We start from the raw sequence: 23,971 nt of genomic DNA on the forward strand, positions 1-23,971 counted from the left end.
TCTTTTTTAAAACTCAGTGATTCGGTTTTTGAATAAAAAAAAAAAAAAAAAAAAACAAACACACATTTCTGACGTGTTGGTGTTCTTTCACTTGGATGTTATAAGTTGCACTGAGTGTAAATACAGCTGGATAAAAACATACAAGGGGGTTGATTTACTAAAGACAAATAGACTGTGCTCCATGCAAGGTGCAGTTGCACTCTGTAAGTGCAATTGCTCCAGAGCTTTGTAAATGAGATAAAAGATTCACTTTGCAAGGAATACCCAATCACGTGCAAGGAAAATTGGAAGAAAAGCACTTTTGCTTGCATATTATTGGACGATGGAAGTCAGCAGAGCTTTTGCTCATTTATTAAGCTCTTAGCAACTGCTTTTACAAAGTGCACAGTCTATTTGCCTTTAGTAAATCACCCGCACTGTGTGTTTTCATTTCAGGCTGCAAAGAAACAAAAATGTGATTGTAAAAAGTAGGGCAATTCTTTTCTATACTCACTGTATATGAGAGGGGCAGAGTACCTACAGGTAATTTGTTTTGTAAACCGAAGGGGGTTCAGCTTTAAGTTCTGAGTAATTATTTTTGAAATTTTTTTTTCCTTTTTAAATGTCTCTAGAGAAATTTTCAAAAGATAGATCTATTTTGATTTTCTTTTCTAAAGTAAAATGATGCTGCTTTGCAGGAACACACAGCACTTGCACATTCACATTTATAAAATATCTACCACAATGCACTTGCTAAATCCACAACAGGCCTATTGCTGGCAAGAAAAAAACCCCTCACAAAATTTGTCGTCAAGGAACCAAAGTTCATTTTCATCCTTATATATATACAGATATTAGTAAATGTATTTTGAATGGCCTAAGAATGTATCAATTACAAGTAAGTGTGCAGCACAGAATACATGGATCCATTATATCCGTTTTTTATTTTTTTCTACTTCAAGTGCTAGATATTTTAAGAACTTCGATGAGTGCAAGCAAGCATCAAATCAGTCCCATCCACAGCAAAAACTCTGACTCATGTGGATCAGTTTGTTTATCTCTAATCTGGATACAACTTGTCATTCTTTCCACTATGCCAGAGGATATCCAACAAAGCAGTTAGACAACAGTACAAATTGCAAAATGCCCATACATAGAGTTAGGTCCATATTTATTTGGACACAGGCACAATTTTAGTTTTTTTCAGGTATTTACCAAAACATATTCAAGCTATAGTTATATAATGGATATGGGCTGAAAGTGCACACTCTCAAGTTTAATTTGAGGGTATGTACATCCAAATTGGAGGAAGGGTTTAGGAATTACAGCTCTTAAGAGTAGCCATCTCCCCTTTTTTAAAGGGACCAAAAGTAATTGGACAACTGAATCAAAAGCGGTTTCATGGCCAAGTGTGGGCTACTCCTTTGTTATTTCTTCATCAATTAAGAAGGTAAAAGGTCTGGAGTTGATTCTAAGTGTGGTATTTGCATTTGGAATCTGTTGCTGTGAACCTACATCATGCAGTCAAAGGAGCTGTCCATGCAAGTAAAACAGGCCACTGTAAGGCTACAAAAATGAAACAAATCCATCAGAGATAGCAGCAACATTAAGAATGGCCAAATCAACAGTTTGGTACATTCTGAGGAAAGAAGAACGCACTGGTGAACTCCACAACATAAACAGGCATGGACATCCACGGAAGACAACAGTGCTCGCAGGATCCTCTCTATGGTAAAGAAAAACCCATTCACAACATACAGATAAGTGAAGGACACTCTCCAGGAGGTGGGCGTATCATTGTCAAACTCTACAATCAAGAGACGATTTCACGAGAGTAAATACAGAGGGTTCACAACAAGGTGCAAACAATTCATAAGCCTGAAGAATAGAAAAGCCAGATTAGATATTGCCAAAAAACATCTAAAAAAGCCAGACCAGTTCTACAAAAAAAGCATTCTTTGGATGGATAAAACTAAGATTAATCTGTACCAGAATGACGGGAAGAAAAAAGTGTGAAGAAGGCTTGGAACAACTCATGGTCCAAAGCACACAGCGTCATCTGTATAATATGGTGGAGGCAGTGTGATTGAATGGGCATACATGGCTTCCAGTGGCACTGGGTCATTTGTGTTTATTGATTATGTGACAGAAGACAGAAGCAGCTGGAGGAATTCTGAAGTGTTTAGAGATATACTGTCAGCTCAGATTCAGCCAAATGCAGCAAAGTTGATTGGAATGCGCTTCACAGTACAGAAGGACAATGATCCAAAACACACTGCAAAAGCAACCCAGGAATGTTTGAAGGAAAAGAAGTGGAATATTCTGCAATGCCCATGTCAATCACCTGATTTCAACCCAATTGAGCATGCAAAACTAAAGTCGGAAAGACCCACAAAACAAAGAACAACTGAAGACAGCTGTAGTAAGAGCTTTTGCAAAGCATTAGAAAAGAGGAAACCCAGTCTTTGTCCAGGGGTTCCAGACTTCAGGCAGTCATTGCCAGTAAAGGATTCTCAACAAAATATTAAAATGAACATTTTATTTTGGATTATATTAATTTGTCCAATTACATTTCAGCCCCTGAAAATGGAGGGACTGTGTATAAAAAAAAAAAATGGTTGCAGGTCCTAAATTTGTACTTGATATTTATGATCAATCCCTTGAATTAAAGTTGAAAGTCTACACTTCAAATTCATTTGGATTGTTTTGTTTTAAATGTGTTCTGGTGGCATACAGAGCCAAAAAAAATAAATAAAAAAATTGTGCCTTTATCCAAATATATATGGACCTAACTGTAGATTGTCAGAGAACAATAACAACAAAGTAAATATTTGAGAATATAGGGAAACAAAAAAAATTGAATACTGTATGTATATAATCAAAAATCACCAGGAACTCCCAGGACTTCAAGTAAGGGACCAAAGTAGTATGAAATGTCTATTAATGTAGAACAACATTTTAGTGGGGAGCAGTAACCTTCATACTACTTTGTCTCCTATTCAGTGTCCTGAGAATGCCCATACACTTTTTCGATTACGCTACTGCATAGGCAGTGAATCTTTTTGGTGTGCACACAACAATATTTAATTTTTTTTTTTTTTATTTGGGACAAAAAAATTTTGATGGGAAATTTTGAAGATTTAGAAAACGCAGTTTCTGCCATTAGGTACACATCTGCAAACCATGCACATTTCCATATTTTCTCCTTTTAAACCTCTGCAGGTATAGAACAATACCCGTTGATCTGCCAGAAGTGCATTTACAGTGCCTTGAAAAAGTATTCATACTCCTTGAAATTTTCCACATGGTCATGTTACAACCAGAAACATAAATTTATTTTATTGGGATTTTATGTGACAGACCAGCACAAAGTGGCACATAATTATGAAGTGGAAGGAAAATCATAAATGGTTTTCAAATTTTTTTTTACAAATAAATATCTGAAAAGTGTGGTGTGCATTTGTATTCAGCCCCCTTTACCCTAGGTTCACATCTCTGCGGGTGGTGCCACTGCGGATCTGCATGAAAATCCGCACAGAGAAATGCGGACCCACGGGCGGGTACCATTACTTCTAATTGCATGCCACTCGCACTTGAAAACGCAACCGTACAGGGAACCAAGGTTCCCGTGCAGGCTGCGTTTTCCAAAGAAGTGCAGGGACTTCTTCCCTGTGTGTCAAGGGCACGGGAGTCCATTCAAATGAATGGGCTCTCGTGCCCATGCAAAATGCAGCCCGCACGGCCACATATATGTGAACCAGGGGTTACCCGGATACCCCTAACTAAGAGCTACAATAGAATGGTTTAGATCAAAAGCATATTCATGTGTCAGAAAGGCCCAAAGTCCAGACCTAAATCCAATTGAGAATCTATGGAAAGACTTGAAAATTGCTGTTCACAGACGCTCTCCATCCAATCTGACAGAGCTTGAGCTATTTTGCAAAGAGGAATGAGCAAAAATGTCACCCTCTAGATATGCAAAACTGGTAGAGACATCCCCAAAAAGACTTTCAGCTTAAATTGCAGTGAAAAGTGGTTCTATAAAGTATTGACTCGGGGGGCTGAATACAAATGCACACCACACTTTTCAGATATTTGTAAAAAAAATTGTGAATTCCATTTATCATTTTCCTTCCACTTCACAATTATGTGCCACTTTGTTTTGGTCGATCACATAAAATCCCAACAAAATACATTTATGTTTTTGGTTGTAACATGACAAATATGTGGAAAATTTCAAGGGGAATGAATACTTTTTCAAGGCACTGTAGCTGTACATTCTGACCTGTTAAAAAAAAAAAAAATAATAATTTGAACGTATCCTGGAGTTGTGGCACTTTCATTCTTTTATATTTGACTCTTCAGACTGCGCAGGGTTCTCCAGAACACTCAGAACAGCTTTCAAAAGTTGGAGTCAATACATGTTCCCATGCATATCTGGGTCCAGCTCCTGATCAATATTTTCTTTTAATTTAATTTTCTTTTTGGAAAAGCGCTGGTAAGCTGGTAATTGCAGCCTGGAAACTGCTGAGAGGAAGGAGAGCAGAAAGTACAGCGTACAAGCACTTATGTGATTTTTTTTTTCTTCTTTTCAGGACATACACATTACAACCCAGACTAAAAATTGTAAAATTTTCCCAAAAAGGTACACTGCTAACAGCTGGTTAGTTTGGACATGTAAACACAACACTGAATAAATGTTTGTTCAGTAAAATTTCAATGAAAACTTTAAAAACCGAAAATCACACTTTAATATGGATGAAGCTGAATATACCACATCAACGCCAATTGAAAATGTTTACCCGGTGGAAGGGTCTCCAAGTTTTGCGTTTTCTCTTCTTCATTTATGTTGTGTGGATCTCTTCTTTTAAGCACACCAATATCATTCCAATCATCCTAAAATAAAATAAACATGTTCATTATTTTAAGCAGCAATAACTAGTACTAATCACAAAATTCAACTCTACAACTCAGCAGGGCTTATGTGACAGCTTGGTCACGTGACATGTCAAAAGTCACTACCAACTGTCCTCCAACCACGACAATCCATGAGAGAAAAGACGACACCTCACCCTGCACTGACAGTCCCACACATTCCTTACTTTCTTCTTTAGAAAGCACAAAGCAGGCACTGACTGAAGGCAGGTTAGAGAATGGGAGACCATAGAAAAAAAAAATGACTGACTAACAATGGCAGGAGGAAACAGATGCTGAAGATTTAACCCACTACTCCTTCAATCTATAAGCCGAAATGGGTATGGTAAGCAGCATATACAAGCCAAAGACAACTGCTGCAGACTCTCCAGGGGCAAACTAAAAACAAACATACTTATTCAGATTGTCTATGACTTCATAGCAGAGGAAAATGAAAACACGTTATGATCAGCCTCATTAGATACATTGATCATAAAAGTGGCATTAAACCCAGCTTACCAATGTTAGATGTGATGGCTGCATGTATTATCTTTTTTAGGCTTTGTTCTATATTCATCTGGTGAATATAGAACAAGGTAAGTCTGTTTTTCAAAAGAACAAGCTCTCTTACAGATGTATCAAGTTACAGGGATCAGACATACCATTTATCACTGAAAGGAGTATTTAAAATGATCAAATTGTATTATTTATTCATGTAAACCTATTATCCCAAAAAGAAAAAAAAAAAAAACAGCTGCACCTGCTTATAAAAGTGTTAGCTAGAGTTTGGCTTAAATTTGTTAGTGTATTTAAATGTGCTAGTACATCTAACACTCCCCTCCCCCAGACTGACAATGCTGCTGTGCCCCTGTGCTCCTTCATCCAGAGTGGAGGCACTCTAATACAGGAGATGTGTTAGTGGCCAGATCACCAGGTGAAAACAGAAGGAAAATACCCTAATTTGAAAACTAATGCAGTCGCCACATCTAATGATTGGTAAGCTGCAATATGTTACATTTTTGGTTTTGGGTTTAATACCTCTTTAAGGCTTGCCATAGATGGCTTAAATTTCAGCCAACTTCTGCTGAATGAGTAGAAATTCGAGCTGTGGGTAACCCTGCAAGCACCAATCGACTCGACAAAAGGCAGTCCAACGACGGAACTAGACAAAAATCGAGCCATGCATGGCTAGCTTTAGAAGCACTGTAGACCAAAATATTGTGGATTCAAAAACCTCCAGAATATCCAGGAAGACACAAGCAACAGGAGAAAGAGAACCTTGTAATTTTTACCTTTAGGATTTAGCCTTGGTTCACACCGGTGCAACTTCAGGTGTGACATGCGATTTACAAATCACACCTGAAATCACATCTAATGTATTTCTATGGCACTGTCTAAAATCAGTGCGATTTGAAGTAGTGCGATTTGATTATAGTTCCTGAACTACTTTTTCTGATTTCACTGCGACTTACATTGACTTCTGTTAAATGAAGTTACAAGCAACAGTGAAATCGGGAGGTACAAATCTCACTGATCTGCAGCTTTGAAATCGCGCTACTTCAAGTGAAGTAGCGCAATTTCAAAGTTGCATTCAGTATGAACCAGGGCTAAGTGCCCAGTCATACCGATGTGATTTCAGCTACGATTTGGGAAAAGAAAATCGCATTTGATAAATGTGAATGTCAGGGTCTTAATATTTTCGATTTTCTTCAGTGAGATTTCTAAAGTCGTTCTTGCATTACTTTTTCTGCAGTTTTGTTGCGATTTCACATACATAGAATATAATGGAAATCACACTGCAATTAACAAGCAACAGTTGAAAATCTTTGCAAGTAGCAATAAAGTCTTCAGAAATTGCACCTGAAATTCCACTGATATTGCATACAAATTGCGCGATCTTAAATCTGAGCTTTTAAACTGCCACCATTTTTAATGTGACTTAGCTCCTTTGTGACCAAAGTGAATACCTGTCTTATTCTTACAGGACTTAACTGCCAGTAAATGAAAGCATTCTAAGGCTTCATGAACACTGCAGATGATAAACGGACGTTCAGGAGCTTTTCAACATTTTTTTTTTTTTTTAGAAGCTTCTGAACTCTCCTTAATGTTTTCCTAGGTGTCCATGTACACATAGTCCTTTACAGGCAGTTGATTTACAGTCATTTTTTTTTTTAACGCACCAAACTTGCATTCAGTAGTAAACACGGCTAACCGCATTTATCAGCGTTTGCGTTTAGAAGCATTTTTTAAAGGGCTCGTTCACACTTGACTGTTTTACCAACGCTTGCCAAACGCCCCTATAGTATTTGGCAAGTGTTGGTCCAGCGCTTGCGTAGCGTTTTTTTTAACGCTTGGCAAACGCCGCATGCGCGGTTTAGCAGATGTTGCTAGGGGTTTGCCGAGCGTTAAAAACGCCCCACAAAAGCCTATAATGAAATTTAAATGGTGTTACCGCTCCGCAAATGCCCCGCATCACAACTGTGCCGCAAACGCAAGACTAGAACTGGAGGCTTCAACGCCTCCTGACTTGACCAGAGGCGTCCGTTTTGCCGCGACGCTAACGCTCCCATTAGAACAGCACCATGTGCTGCAATGTGCAGAATTGTCCGAGGCATTTGGGAAGCGATAAAACACTTCCCAAACGCCTCTCTGCCAACTGCACACAACGCTAGCGTGAACGTAGCCTAACTGTTCCATATCCAGATGCTGAGCCTTTTTTCATCATCAGAAAGGCATGCAAAGTGTTTTCCATGTATTCAAATAGACCCGGTACACCAGAGCAGTCAGTTCCAGGTTTTGGGTGAAGGGAAAAATGGTAGAATGTGCTGCATTATGCTCATGATGGGATCCATAGTGAATACAACCACAAAAGACAGGTCATCTCAACACATACTACGCGCTCTGCTTCTGCTCTCTCGATTTCTCTCAAAAGGTCTAAAATTGTTACTTTTTTACGGTTTTGCAGTGCATTCTGGGCATTTTGGAAGGTCTCGAGGTTATCTTTAAAGAAAAAAAAAAAAAAAGCTTTTAAAATGCAAACACGCATAAATACAAATAACTGCAGTATGCAAACGTGGCTAAACAGACATTTTTTAACCTGTTTTCAAGCAGTCAGTTTCCATTGTTTAGAAGAGTTTCCAAACATCCCGTGTACATGAGCCCTAAAGCTTATTACCAGCACATGATTTGCATTGATCACGTAGTTGGATGCTGTCACTTGTTGCCCTGTACGCCCACAGCCTACACTAAAGTCAATCTTCACATTCCTCTGTCAGCACTTTCAGCTTGTGTTGAAACATGAGGCTTTTGGCATGGCAAAGCACTGGTCCTCTCTGCATGGCCTCTTTCTGTAGTGTGAGACCTGACACTTCCTGTGCAGAAACTAGATATCCCGCAATCTCTGGGTCTCTCAGTCTTGCGCCAGTGCCGGTGAGAGCTACACAGTAATTAGATGTGAGATAGAAACAAGCAGGCAGAACGTTCACAGGCACACAGGGAGCTCTACTCATGCACTGTTTCGTCACATTAGCACTCCCAGATTTGGGAATGCGACACACAGAGGATGGCGAGGCGTGCATTGGATGCTGCGTGAGCCAGAAAAGTAAGTTGCCCTGTTCCCTTGGCGCATAGGGACAAGCTAGCTGAAGCAAAGCATGAAAATAGGGGAACCGATCAGCTATGACACTACCGGGTGCAGCCACAACATGCACGTCCATTATTACAAGGTAAGGCACACAAAGCCCACACTGGGAATGTAACTACCGTAATTCCTAGTTAAAACAGCAAAAAAACTCTGATAGAGTACTGGCCTTGCACTCACAAATGTGGAAAAAGAGTTCCAAAATGAGCATCTGGTCAGTGGCGGGGCCACCCGTTGCAGTAGGATGAGAAAGCATAAACTGAAAAGCTGTCGGGCTTGAACCCACAAATTTAGAAAAAGAGTCTAAGACCTCTGGACTTTTAAGTCAATAACTAGATGCGGATGACAGCGTCTGTGTGTGTTTTCAAATGATTTGGTTTTCTGGGAACAAAGCACTGCGCCTGAGATAGGACAATGAATATTACGATGTCATTGTTATCACACAGTGAAAAGGGCACGCTTGTTAGGTAGTCGTGGCCGAGTGGTTAAGGCGATGGACTTGAAATCCATTGGGGTCTCCCCGCGCAAGTTCAAATCCTGCCGACTACGTCCTTATGTAGAAAAGCACAGCGTACATGTTCCGTAGGGAGCGGCTGCTTTGTGGCAAAAGGCGTCTTACACAAAAGAGGAGAGCTTATCGAAAGCCTGTTGGCCTCAAACCCATGACCCATCGATAAGTAGTCAAAGCAGTTTGTACTCTTCATCCATTGATCAGAATTCAGCAAAACGACTGCCTCCTGGGCTTGAACCTACCACCCATAGATGAGGAGTCGAGGCACTTTGGACTCTTCCTCCTTTGATCAGAAGTCGCTGATTGTTACAGTACCTGTTAGGATGCTCAGAAGTGAGGGTGTGGCAGGTATTGGGATGTCCCCAGTTGAACGTTAATGTCTATGTTACGATACCTTTTGTTATTAAAAGGACAGCTTCCAGTGTTGAAGCTGAGCAGATGGTCAGTGGCAGGGCCTCTCGTTGCCGAAGGAAAGAAAAGCATGAGTTGACAGGCTGTGGGGTTTGAACTCACAAATGTAGAAAAAGAGTCTAAGCCCTTTGGACTCTAAATCCATTGATCAGCTCCCGATGGTTGCTTCCTGATATGTTCAGGAACCATTTGCTTTTTCAAGGAAGAAAGCATAGCTACTGAGATATGACAATGAATATTATGATGTGATTGTGATCACACAGTGAAAGAGCATTATGTCATGGAAAGTATTTTGATGTCATGACTACTCTAGTGTGGTCACCTCCAGACACAGGCCATCACGTAGTCGTGGCCGAGTGGTTAAGGCGATGGACTAGAAATCCATTGGGGTCTCCCCGCGCAGGTTCAAATCCTGCCGACTACGCTCTCTCGGCCCTTTTTTCCAAGGCATGGTCAACAGTCCCAACTGCTGTGTGGCTTTTTCACCTGCCTAACAATTGCATTGATCATGTAGTTGGATGCTGTCACTTGTTGCCCTGTACGCCCACAGCCTACACTAGAGTCAATCTTCACATTCCTCTGTCAGCACTTTCAGCTTGTGTTGAAACATGAGGCCTTTGGCATGGCAAAGCGCAGGTCCTCTGTGCATGGCCTCTTTGTGTAGTGTGAGACCTGACACTTCCTGTGTAGAAACTAGATATCCCGCAATCTCTGAGGCTTGGTTCATACCAATGCGTTTTTTAGTGCTTGTTGCAGAAAAGCACTACAGTCCATTTAACACGGTTTCCTATGGGACATGTTTACATCTATGCTTTTTTTGAGCTCCTGCAATTTTGGAAAGAGTCAGGGACTTTTTTAAATGCAAAAAGCAGTGGTTTACTACAATAGAGTTCAATGGAGAAACCGCTGAAACACATGTAATGCATTTTAGCCATGTTTTGATTCCATCCAGCAACAAAAAATTCCCACTAACTAAAAAAAAAAAAAAAAAAAAACCGCCCAAAAAGCACAATGCATTGGTGTGAACCAAACCTTAGTCTAGTGCTCTTCAGGTGAGAACTAATTTAGGTAGATCAGACAGAAACAGGCAGAGTAATTAACAGAGAACTCACCAGGTAGTCTTTCATTACATTAGTAGTGTCACATTTGTAATGCTGAGGCATGGAGTGCAACCCAGAACAAGATGTTGCCAGTCCCTTTAGCGAACAGGGACAAGCTATGTGGAATAATGCATGGCCACAGTAGAATAGATCAGTTATGACAACACAAACTGCAGCTATATCTTCTGAGCCCATCATTAAATGTAGTTCTATTCCCTGTGTTATTCACCTTGTAAAGTGGTTCTAATGCCTTAAAAGGTTTTTTTTACCTTAAAAAGGATAGGTTTACTTTTTACAAAAATAAAATGCACATTTTTTTTTCCAGATAAAAAAAAAAGTGTATTTATTATTTTTATTTATAGGAGCCTGTAAAGCATTGTACCAGTGATCAGCAGATCACTGATGCCATGCAGGTCTCCAGCAGATCTGCCAGTTTATCTGCTTGCTTGTACATCCCGAACGGGCAAGCCGATACTTCTGACAGGAAGACTCAAATTGTCTTCCCTCCAGCCCGGACACCACCCCCCATTGACTTCTCCATCATGTCCAACAACGCCACCATCAAACCCGCCCCGCAAGCCAGAGTACTTGGTGTCATTCTTGACTCCAACCTATCCTTCCAGCCCCAAGTCCACTCTTTAACAAACTCGTGCAGACTCCACCTCCGCAACATCGCCAAAATCCGCACGTTCCTAACTCCAGAAACCACTAAACAGCTCATCCACTCCCTCATCATATCGCGACTCGACTACTGCAACTCCCTCCTCACTGGCCTGCCTCGCCGCTGGCTATCCCCGCTTCAGTCCATCCTGAATACGGCTGCCAGACTCATTCACCTTTCCAACCGCTCCGTTTCCGCCATCCCCCTCTGCCAATCCCTCCACTGGCTTCCGATTGCGCAACGGATCAAATTCAAAATCCTAACGCTGACGTACAAAGCTGTCCACCATACTGCCCCGAACTACATCACTGACCTAATATCCAAGTACCGCCCAGCACGCACACTCCGCTCCTCACAAGACCTCCTTCTCTCTAGTTCCCTGGTCTCCTCCTCCCATGCCCGCCTCCAGGACTTCTCCAGGGTGTCACCCATCCTCTGGAACTCCCTGCCCCAACCCATCAGATTATCACCTACTCTCCTCTCCTTTAGGCGCACCCTGAAAACCCATCTCTTCAGGGAAGCCTACCCCGCCCCCTGCTAACTTGCCGACCTCCTCCACTCTTCCTACCACTCCATCCACCACAGCTATCTCCTCCTGTGCCACCATCCCCTCCCTCCTAGATTGTAAGCTTGAAAGAGCAGGGCCCTCAATCCCCTCATGTTTTGCATTGTATTGGTATTGTTCTGTCACATATTCTGTCCCCCTTTGTAATGTACAGCGCTGAGCGAACTATTGGCGCTTTATAAATACTGTATAATAATAATAATAATAATAATAATAATGAACTACCAGGGGGCTCACAGCGCCATGGTAGTTTGAGAACTAGAAGCAGACAGCCGCTAAGGCTGTTGGACTTGCAGTCCATTCATTCACAAAACACTGTGAAAGAATGACACAGCCATGTTGGTAGAGCCCAGCACGGCCACGTTGTCTTTAAAAAGTGACAGCTTGTACGGGGAACATGTAATTGGGAACATGTAACATGTTCCACCCTAAAAAAAAATGGGTGGAACATGTAACATGTTCCCAAAGGTGAACTTATCCTTCATTCCCCCACACCCCCTTCACTTATTCGTACCTGAAGCCCAATCCAATCCGGCAATGAGCATGAGAGCAGCATCTCGCACCGCTGCCCCCCTCCACACTGGACAGATTGATAGCAGCGGGAGACGCTGCTGTCAATCAAATGCTGAGATAAGGGAGAAAGGCTGTCAATAGATGTAGACAGGGCAGCTTGGGAAGCGAGCCCGCATGGGTGTCCCCATGGAAATTGGCTTTCCATGAAGGCACTTGCTGAAGAGGAGGAGCCTGGAGTGCCGGCGGGGACCCCAAAAGAGGAGGATTGGGGCTGCTCTGTGCACAACCATTACACAGAGCAGACAAATATAACAGATTTGTTATTTTAACTTTAAAAAAATGAAGGTTTAATTTTACTTTAATACCTAGCTAAAACAAGAAAAACATTTCAAAGTGTACAATGCCTTTAAGAAAAAATATATATATATTTTTTTTTTTCTCTTGTTAAACCAATAAAATGTATTTAAAAAAAAATAAAAAGGGGTTAACTGCTCATTTTACCTAAGGAATGATGAATAAGGTGATATACTTGCAACCTTAGCAGCCGGTGTTCTCCTCTGTTTTCCGACACTCTGGAAAGTAGGTGAGGTCTCAGCATCATCCCAGACAATGCAGGACTGGTCCACATTGTACAGGATGATGTCAGACAGCTGTGGTAGGCACGAAGTGAAGGGTAGAAACTTTGGGGAGCTGGCACATGAAATAGAGGAAGGATTAGGGCAAGTATATCACTCTATTCAACAAAATCTAATATATAGGTGAGCGCTGGCGATATATAGGGAACAGCTAGCACGCAAGGTGAAGGCAACAATCCCCTACAATGGTATATTGTAAGAAAGTGCAGCGCTAAAGAAAAAATAAATAAATAAATATATATATATATATATATATATATACACACACACACACACATATACATATACACACACACACACACACATACAGTGGGGATCGAAAGTTTGGGCACCCCAGCTAAAAATTTGTATTAATGTGCATAAAGAAGCCAAGGAAAGATGGAAAAATCTCCAAAAGGCATCAAATTACAGATTAGACATTCTTATAATATGTCAACAAAAGTTAGATTTTATTTCCATCATTTACACTTTCAAAATAACAGAAAACAAAAAAATGGCGTCTGCAAAAGTTTGGGCACCCTGCAGAGTTAATATCTTGTACTGCCCCCTTTGGCAAGTATCACAGCTTGTAAACGCTTTTTGTAGCCAGCCAAGAGTCTTTCAATTCTTCTTTGAGGTATCTTTGCCCATTCTTCCTTACAAAAGTCTTCCAGTTCTTTGAGATTTCTAGGCTGTCTGTCACGCACTACTCTTTTAAGGTCTATCCATAGATTTTCAATTATTTTCAATCCCCCGTGGATTTCGAGGTGTGTTTAGGATCATTATCCATTTGTAGAAGCCATCCTCTCTTTAACTTCAGCTTTTTCACAGATGGCATCAAGTTACCATCCAAAATTTGCTGAAATTTTATTGAATCCATTTTTCCTTCTACTCGTGAGATGTTCCCTGTGCCACTGGCTGCAACACAACCCCAAAGCATGATTGATCCAACCCCATGCTTACCAGTTGGACAGAGGTTCTTTTCATTAAATTCTGTTCCCCTTCTTCTCCAAACGTACCTTTGCTCATTCCGGCCAAAAAGTTCAATTTTAACCTCATCGGTCCACAGAACTTGTTTCCAAAATGCATCAGGCTTGTCTATATGTTCATTTGCAAAGTTCAAACGATCATTTTTGTGGTGAGGACGTAGAAGAGGTTTTCTTCTGATGACTCTTCCATGAAGACCATATTTGTACAAGTATCTCTTTATAGTGGAATAGTGTACTATTGTGTCCATACTCCAGTGTCTGCCAGATCTTTCTGGAGGGAACGTGCAGTCAAACGTGGGTTTTGAATTGTTTTTCCTCACAATCCTGCGAGCTGTTCTGTCTGATATTTTCCTTGGTCTTCCAGATCTTGCTTTAACTTCCACTGTTCCTGATGACTGCCATTTCCTAATTACATTCCGAACAGAGGATATTGACATCTGAAAACGCTTTGCTATCTTCTTATAGCCTTCTCCAGCTTTGTGAGCGTCAACTATTTTCAGTTTCAGTTTTCTTGAAAACTGCTTAGAAGAACCCATGGTGCTGATTGTTGGGGCAAAGTCAGATGAGTCTGGGCATTTAAAACCTTTGAGATTGACATCACCTGGTCTTCCCAGACGATGATTGAGAACAATCCATGACACTGGCAGGTCTCAGCTTTGCAAAGGGGGCAGTGCATGCTATAAATTCTGCAGGGTGCCCAAACTTTTGCAGACGCCATTTTTTTGTTTTCTGTTATTTTGAAAGTGTAAATGATGGAAATAAAATCTAACTTTTGTTGACATATTATAAGAATGTCTAATCTGTAATTTGATGCCTTTTGGAGATTTTTCCATCTTTTCTTGGCTTCTTTATGCACATTAATACAAATTTTTAGCTGGGGTGCCCAAACTTTCGATCCCCACTGTATATTATATATATATATATATATATTATAGGAATGGTAAAGTGCAACACATAAAAGTGCAAAAAATATTAGTACATACGAAATCTAAAAAATCAAACAATATGGTAAAGTGCATCATTAATGTAATGAGCTGAGTGAAACAGTAAAGTGCATCAAGTAAAAGCATGAAAATATCAGCTAAACAGCTCAAAAACCAATCACTTTATTCATCTTTCCCTAGGCAAAACAAGCAGAAGGTGCTACGGACTGGACTGTGCTTTTGTAAGATTTTAGGTTCTCCACCATTTTTCTAATGAGAACCCAGAAAATGCAATGTCTTTCCCTGCAGTATAGAAGCCATGGGAAAGTGAAGCATAACTAACCTTTTTTTCACCTCAAAAGGTGTTTGACAGTTAAGTGCAGTTGATAAAGAAAGAATCCTATCAATAAGAGGACCTTGCATAAAGTGCAATTTCCGTTTTATGTGTTTATATTCAGCAATGTGTAATACTCCCCAACACCACACTGGGAAGTTTTATGATCTAGTGAAGTAAAGCCTCACTTTGTTGAACTCAATTAAGTGATTTTTTTTTGTAAAGCACTGAAACAGCACCATTTTAATGAGGCAACCTAATGCCCTGTATTTGCTGCATTTTATTTTGTCATTTAAGAACGGTGCCATCACCTGGGATTTTTCCAAGCAAAGAAAGCGCCAAGCAGCTGCAATAATGTACAGCACATTTTGACCTACTGGCCCTGACTGCCAATGCAGACTGATGAACCATTTTGCAGGGGCTGCCATTTCTGCTTCTGTAAGAGCCAGAACGCTCATGCTAATCATGCAGACAAGTTTTGCATAAATAGAAAGTAAAATGTACAGATAGATTTAAAATGCTGAAAAATGTCCAAAAATGTATATGGAAACTGTTTTTTTTACAAACTTCCATTTAAATTAAAAGGCACACTGAATCAATGAAACACTTATAAGTAGACATGTAGAGCTTACAGTATATGAGCCTTTTCTAAGAAATTGAGGAAAAATAAAGGGATATACACTCACCAACCTCTATTTGATACACCTGTTCAATTGCTTGCTTACACAAATTGCTAATCAACATGGCAGCAACATAATGCCTTTAGGAATGCATGGTGCAGAGAAGTTCAAAGTGAGCATCAGAATGGGGAAGAAAGGGGATTTAAGTAACTTTGAACACGGCATGGTTGTTGGTGCCAAACAGGATGGTCTGAGTTTTTCAAAAACTGCTGATCTACTGGGATTTTCATGCACAATCATCTCTAGGGTTTACAAAGAATGGTCCAAAAAAGAGAAAATATCTAGTGAGCGGCAGTTGTGTGGACGAAAAGGCCTTGTTGATGTCAGAGGAGAATGGGCAGACTGGTTCGAGATGATAGAAAGGCAACAGTAACTCAAATAAGCACTCGTTACATCCAAGGTATGCAGAATACCATTTCTGAATGCACAACACATCGAACCTTGACGCAGATGGGCTACAGCAGCAGAAGACCACAGCAGGTGCCACTCATGTTAGCTAAGAACAGGAAACGGAGGATAAAATTTGCACAGGCTCACCAAAATTGGACAATAGAAGCTTGGAAAAACTTTGCCTGGTCTGAGGAGTCTCAATTTGAGCTGCGACATTCAGATAGTAGGGTCAGTGTACGGCATAAACAACATTAACCGCTTCCCCACCACCCTATAGCAATTATACTGCTACAGGGCGGCAGGGGTGCACAAAATCATATAGGTCATTTTACATTTCCAAGCAGGGGACGAGCATGCGGCCACGGCTGTCAATCACCAGGTCCCCGCAATTACCCGCCAGCGTCCAGTGATTACTGAGCATCTCCGATGGGAAGGAATACTGTTTTGTTTACCAACAGTCTTCCTCCCTGTCAGCTCAGGCACACAGCACAGCCATCCAGAGCAGTGTGCTTACAGTGAAGCACCCACCCCCTAGTAAAACAGTCCCTACACATAGTTAATCCTTTGATCACCCCTCATATTAACCCCTTCCTGCCCAGTGCCATTAATGCAGTGTCAGTGCTTTTTTTTTTTTTTTTTTAGCACTGATCACTGTATTGGTGTCACTGGGGATGTCAGTGACACAAAGTCAGTTCCCCCCAGTGTCAGAATGTACACCGTAGTCCCGCTAAAAGTCACCGATGATCGCTGCCATTACTAGTAGAAAAGAACAAAAATCCCATAATCTATACCGCCATTTGTAAATGCTATAACTTTCATATGAACCAATTCATTTACACATATTGGGATTTTTTTTTTTTAAAGCAAAGACATGTCGCAGAATACATTTTAGCATAAATTTATGACCAAATTTGATTTTTTTTTACTGGACATGTTTAATAGCAAAAAGTCCAAAATATAGTTTTGTTTCTCATTTTTGGGGGGTTTTTATAGCACAAAAATTAAAAAAAAAAGTGCACAGGCGATCAAATACCATTGAAAGAAAGCTCAATATGTGTGGAAAAAAAGGACGTAAATTTAATTTTGGTGCAGTGTTGCACAACTGCGCAATTGTCAGTTAAAGTAACGCAGCGCCATAATGAAAAAAATGGCCTGGTCAAGAAGGGGGTAAATCCTCTGGAGGGCAAGTGGTTAAAGCATGGGTCCATTCTGCCTTGTGTCAACAGTTCAGGCTAGTGGTGGTGGTATAATGGTGTGGGGGATATTTTCTTGGCACACTTTGAACACCTTAGTATCAATCGAACATCGTTTAAATGCCACTACCTACCTGAGTATCAAGTTCTGAATTAGTCCATCCCTTTATGACTACAGTGTACCCATCTTCTGATGGCTACTTCCAGCAGGATAATTCACCATGTCACACAGCTCAAATCGTCTCAAACTGGTTTCTTGGACATGACAATGAGTTCATTGAACTCCAATGGCCTCCACATTCACCAGATCTCAATCTAATAATCCGCATCATGGTTGTGCAGCTGACAAATCTGCAGCAACTGCTATCATGTCAATATGGACCATAATCTCTGACGAATGTTTTCAACACTTTGCTGAATCTATGCCACGAAGAATTAGCCCTGATTCACACTGATGCAGTGCGGAATTCGCAGCGTATTCAGTGCAAATTCCGCACCGCATCAGAAACGCACCCCGTTCATGTGAACTGCTGCGGGTGTGTATGTTAAGTTAACAACACCCCGAAATTGGTCCACAAAAAGCGGAGATGTGCAGAATCAGATCGCATAGGTGTGATGTGATACCCATGTGATCTGATTCTAGTGCAGACCCAAAAAGGGTCCTGCATCTTTTTGGTGCGCGTGCGGGTCGATTAGAGCCCTACATAATGTATGGTTCCGATCGCACCGCACACAATTTGCACAGGAATGCGGTGTGGTTCCTGTGCAAATCGCATATGATTTACCGCACCGCATTACTGTGAACCGGGGCTTAAGGCAATTCTGAAGGCAAACGGGGGTCCAATCCGGTACTAGTATACCTAATAAAAGTGGCCGGCGAGTATATATATATATATATATATATATATATATATATATATATATATATATCTATCTATCTAAAGTGCCTCAAAGAACACGCAAATACAAAATACTGACTTTCTGAAAGTTAGTACCTGCATATGGCTCTGTAACCCCTCAACAACAGTGGTCAAGTTGACATTGCCAGATTTGGTAGTCAGAACCACAGGAGGCTAAGAATTGCTGCAAATGTTCATGAGACCCACAAGTTTTGGGCTTTCCTGGCGTTGTAATATTAGTCAAGAGGGTGTATAGTCAAGAGAGGTTTGCTTAAATCATTTCTACTGCAGCCAGATGGCAACCTTCAGACAACATCAACCACTTTCAACTGATAGAAAAACGACTGAAAAATCAGCAACCTACCATCTAGAAGTTTCAATCACCTGAATTCAAACAATCAAACTGGACTATAAATTGACAGCTTTCAAACACAAGGTTATAAATCACTTGCCCTCCAGAGGATTTACTCCCCTTCCTAACCAGGGCATTTGTGCGACACTGCGTTACTATAACTGACAATTGCATGCTCATGCAACACTGCACGCAAATGAAATTTATGTCCTTTTTTCCCCACAAATGGAGCTTTCTTTCGATGGTGTTTGATGGCCTCTGCGTTTTTTTAAATTTTTTGCACTATAAAAAAAAAAAAAAGCAGCCAATTTTGAGAAATATTTTTTTTTACTTTTTGCCAATAAACATGTCCAGTAAAAACATTTACAAAATCTAAATTTCATCATAAATTTGGGCCAAAATGTACTCTGCTACATGTTTTTGCTAAAAAAAAAAATCCAGATACGTGTAAATTAATTAGTTTACATGAAAGTTATAGTGACTACAAATGGCGGTATAGATATTGGAATTTTTTTTTAATGCCAGTAATTGCGCTGATCAGCGACTTATAGCGGGACTGCGGCGGGCATTCTGACACTGGGGGGGGGGGGGGGACTGTTACTGACATCCCCAGTTACACCAATACAGTGATCAGTGCTAACACTTAGCAGGAAAAGGTTAACATCTGGGGTGATCAAAGGGTTAACGGTGTGCTGTGTGTGTGCTTTCCACTGTAAGCACACTGCTTTGTATGGCCCTGCTATGCAGAGCCATACAAAGCAGTGTGCAGGAGCTGACAGGGGAGAGATCTGTATTGTTTACATACAGGTCTCTCCCCCATCCGTGATGCTCAGTGATCGCCGGGTGCCGGCGGTGAATCACTGGCCAGCTGATTGACAGCCAAAGCTGCCAATGGCAGCGCGGATAGGGCTTGCACGGGCCCCCTACCCGGAAATGCAAACTCACGTGTATATATACACACACCTGATTTTGCGCACCCCTGCTGCCGGTTGCAGTATTACTGATATAGGCTGGAGGGGAAGTGGTTAAAAACAAATCATTCAAAACAAACAACTAAGCCAATTTTAATGGAATTGACCAAGATTTTCACGAAGTTCAGTCAATGCAGTTTCAATCCCATATCTTTGATCAAAATTACTAACATGGCCTTAATCTCTTCACATTTTTATTTTAACTCAAAGAAAGTTACCATGAGTATGGTCAACTTAAGGCTTTAAAAGTGTATATACACGGCTCAAAAAATTAAAAGGAACGCTTTGAAAACACATCAGATCTCAATGGGGAAAAATATCATGCTGGTTATCTATACGGATATGGACTGGGTTATGTGTTAGGAATGTAAGGATGCCCCATCGTTTCATGGAAAGAAAATCATCAACCTACAGAGGACTGAATTCAAAGACACACCGAAAATGAAAGTGAAAAAATGATGCAGAAGGCTAGTCCATTTTGTTGAAATTTCATTGCAGCAACTCAAAAATTGTATGCAGTAGTTTATATAGCCCCCACGTGCTTGTATGCATGCCTGACAAAGTCAGGGCATGCTCCTAATGAGACGAATGATGGTGTCCTGGGGTATTTCCTCCCAGATATGGACCAGGGTATCACTTCGCTCCTGGCCAGTCAGAGGCGCAACCTGGCAGTGTCAGATGGACCAAAACACGGTATCCCAGAGGTGTTCTATTGGATTTAGGTCAGGCAAGCGTGGGGGCTATTCAATGGCATCAATTCCTTCATCCTCCAGGAACTGCCTGCATACTCTTGCCACATGAAGCCGGACATTGTCGTGCACCAGGAGTAACCTAGGACCCACGGCTCCAGCATAGGATCTGACATTGGGCCCAAGGATTTCATCCCAATACCTAACGACAGTCAGGGTGCCATTGTCTAGCCTGTAGAGGTCTGTGCGTCCCTCCATGGATATGCCTCCCTGGACCATCACTGACCCACCACCAAAACGGTCATGCTGAACAATGTTACAGGCAGCATAATGTTCTCCATGGCTTCTCCAGACCCTTTCACGTCTGTCACATGTGCTCAGGGTGAACCTGCTCTCATCTGTAAAAAGCACAGTGCCAGTGGCAGACCTCCCAATTCTGGTGTTCAATGGTGCTGGGCAGTGAGCACAGGGCCCACTAGAGGACGTCAGGCCACCCTCATGAAGTCTGTTTCTGATTGTTTGGTCAGAGACATTCACACCAGTGGCCTGCTGGAGGTAATTTTGTAGGACTCTGGCAGTGCTCATCCTGTTCCTCCTTGCACAAAGGAGCAGATACCGGTTATGCTGATGGGTGAAGGACCTTATATGGCCCTATCCAGCTCTCCTAGCTTAACTGCCTGTCTCCTGGAATCTCCTCCATCTCCTCTCTGCTCTTGAGACTGTGCTAGGAGACACAGTAAACCTTCTGGCAATGGCACATAATGATGTGCAATCCTGGAGGAGTTGGACTGCCTGTGCAACAGGCCTGTAGGATCCAGGTATTGCCTCATGCTACCAATAGTGACACTGACTCTAGCCAAATGCAAAACTAGTGAAAAACAGAAAAGAGGAGTAGGGAAAAAATGACAGAGGCCTCCACCTGTAAATCCATTCCTGTTTTGGGGGTCATCTCATTGTTGTCCATCTAGTGCACCTGTTAAATTTCCTTAACACCAAAGGAGCTGAAGCTGATTAACAACCCCCTCCACTACTGACCACATCAATATCCCAGGAGTTTAACTGTCTTGATGCTATACTCTGATTAAAAAGTGTTGTTTTAATTTTTTTGAGCATTGTAGTTGAAGGTAGGACTGCTATACAAATGAAAATGAACCAAGCCGCCAATATTGTACATCCTGGGAGATTCCCCACTTGGTTCAGGATGCCACTTTACAAATTGTTTTCAGGCTGTGAGATAAAGTTGACATTGCCAAAGAGAAGTGTACTTTAAAAAAAAAAAAAAAAAAAAAAAAAAAAACACAGAGAACCACAAAACTGCCCATTTATAGTATGAATAAGTTATGTTTATGATCTTCTTAAATTAATTTTTCTCACTCATAAAAGATGATTCGTAGATAATGAACCTTAATTACAATTGATCATTAGGGATAAGGATTTGTGGGAGAGGTTTTTAGAGTGTAGCTCTGATTTCAGATGTTTTAGGGATAATAAAATACAGATTGCTTAAGATACACTCTTTTTTAAATTTCTTTTTTTACTTTGTATGTCTGAGGAATTCATTTTAAAATCGGATTACATTTAAAGTCTCAGAATACATATCTAGATGTACTGGTAAATCTGTTTGCAACTTTCCGCAAAGGCAACCTTGCTTCAGTTTCATTTCAGCAAATGCCTGAAATTGTTTAAGTTTTGGAGTTTGTGTTATGCTTATGTTTTTAAGTCCACTCAGCAATACACTTACAGCAATATAAATTCAGTTGGCAAGATATTATAAAGGCAGTACCAGTCACTGTAAAAATAACCATGGAACAATGAATTTAGGACAATGATAATTACTGAAACAAAACAATAGGCAAGCATACAAAATACCAGCCACATTCACAAGCATGGACATTTAGCTTTTTCAGCAGCTATTTTTGGCTTTGGGGTCAGTTATAGGAGCCCAACTAGTAAAAAGCACTTTATTTTTGCAGTTTTTAGCCTGGTCCTAAATGCTTTCCTCAGCTGTTTAAACACACAGGGGGTTACATACATACTAGAAACTGCTTTTGGTCTGTCATGCTTTGTCAGGGATTTTTTTTTACAATGCAGTATGTACATAAAAAGCTATATTTATCGTAAAATATAATTGGCAAAGGGCTTTGCATACATGGATACCACATCAGTGTGTGTTTTTATAGTAAAACTCAGGGTGATTTTTATATGGCAGTAAGTGGTAACCTCCAAAATCCAAGCTCTGAAGTTTAGGGAATATTTTCCTTTTGACATTACATGGTTGACAAAAAAATCAAAAGAATCTGTTTGGATAAATTATTAGTGCAGCACCAAAGTAAGAATGAGTCACATCTTAGCAGGCAGGAATTGGTACACTGGAGCAATTTGCACAAGTTTGCTGAATGACACGCACACAATAAACCTAATTGTCATTCAGAGACTAATGCATTCTGCAGGACTCGGGTATTAACAGGAAGAACTTGCAAGGCATTAGATATACCATGGAACACAGTGAAGACAGTCATCAAGTGGAGAAAACATGGTGCAACAGTGACATTACCAAGAACTGAATGTCCCTCCGAAATTGATGAAAAGACGAGAAGAAAACTGGTCTGGGAGGCTGCCAAGAGGCCTACACCAACATTGAAGGAGCTACAGGAATATCTGGTAAGTACTGGCTGTGTGATACACGTGACAACAATCTCCCGTATTCCTCATATGTCTGGGCTATGCGGTAGTGTGGAAGGTGGAAGCCTTTTGTTATGAAGAAAAACATCTAAGCCCGGAAAAAGTTTGCAAAAACAAATCTGAAGTCTCCCAAAAGCATGTTGGAAAATGTGTTATGGTCTGATGAAATCAAAGTTGAACTTTTTGGCCATAATTCCAAAAGATGTGCAGTGTTTTTGCACCAAGCATATCACCAAAAGAACACCATGCCCACAGTGAAGCATGGTGGTGGCAGCATCATGCTTTGGGGCTGTTTTTCTTCAGCTGGAACTGGGGCCTTAGTCAAGGTAGAGGGAATTATGAACAGTTCCAAACACCAGGCAATATTGGCACAAAACTTTAGGTGTTCAAAATAATAGCAGTGTGTTGAAAAAAGTGAATAAAGCTCAAAATCCTTCTAATAGCTTTTATTTCCATACACACAAATACATTGGGAACACTACACATTCTATTCCAAATCAAAACATAAAGAAAAATATATCAATTTGATGTTGTTCCTCTAAAAAAAATTGAAGAAAAGTGAATATTAGGCTGTTCAAAAAAATAGCACTGTTTGTATTCTTCACAAACTCAAACATTCACTATATAAACTGAAAAATGTTTGAAGATTTTGCTTTCCTTTGAATCACTTAATGAATATTTAGTTGTATAAGCACTGTTTCTGAGAACTGCTGTACATCTGTGTTGCATGGAGTCAACCAACGTCTGGCACCTGTGATCAGGTATTCCAGCCCAGGATGATTGGACTACATTCCACAGTTCTTCTCTATTTCTTGGTTTTGCCTCAGAAACTGCATTTTTGATGTCACCCCACAAGTTTTCTATTGGATTAAGATCCGGGGATTGGGCTGGCCACTCCATAACGTCAATCTTGTTGGTCTGGAACCAAGATGTTGCACGTTTACTGGTGTGTTTGGGGTCG

At 40.8% G+C, this 23,971-nt stretch overlaps 1 protein-coding gene and 2 non-coding genes across 3 annotated transcripts in view; 2 read left to right on the forward strand and 1 right to left on the reverse strand.

Annotated features, from left to right (window-relative positions):
* The window catches only part of GALNT2 (polypeptide N-acetylgalactosaminyltransferase 2), a 177,950-nt gene that overhangs the window by 114,664 nt on the left and 39,315 nt on the right, over positions 1-23,971 (reverse strand). The window contains exon 2 of the mRNA XM_089669800.1: positions 4,782-4,875. Coding sequence (XP_089525926.1) covers positions 4,782-4,875 — 94 coding nt within the window. The remainder of the gene's footprint in view (positions 1-4,781; positions 4,876-23,971) is intronic.
* TRNAS-UGA (transfer RNA serine (anticodon UGA)) lies at positions 9,001-9,082 on the forward strand. Its single transcript has one exon. It is a non-coding gene; the product is annotated as a tRNA-Ser (tRNA).
* Positions 9,798-9,879, forward strand: TRNAS-AGA (transfer RNA serine (anticodon AGA)). The gene has a single exon. It is a non-coding gene; the product is annotated as a tRNA-Ser (tRNA).

The sequence above is a fragment of the Staurois parvus genome, unplaced genomic scaffold (genome assembly GCF_062004578.1).
Source record: "Staurois parvus isolate SC_StPar_1 unplaced genomic scaffold, SC_StPar_1.0 ptg000081l, whole genome shotgun sequence".
Lineage (NCBI taxonomy): Eukaryota > Metazoa > Chordata > Amphibia > Anura > Ranidae > Staurois > Staurois parvus.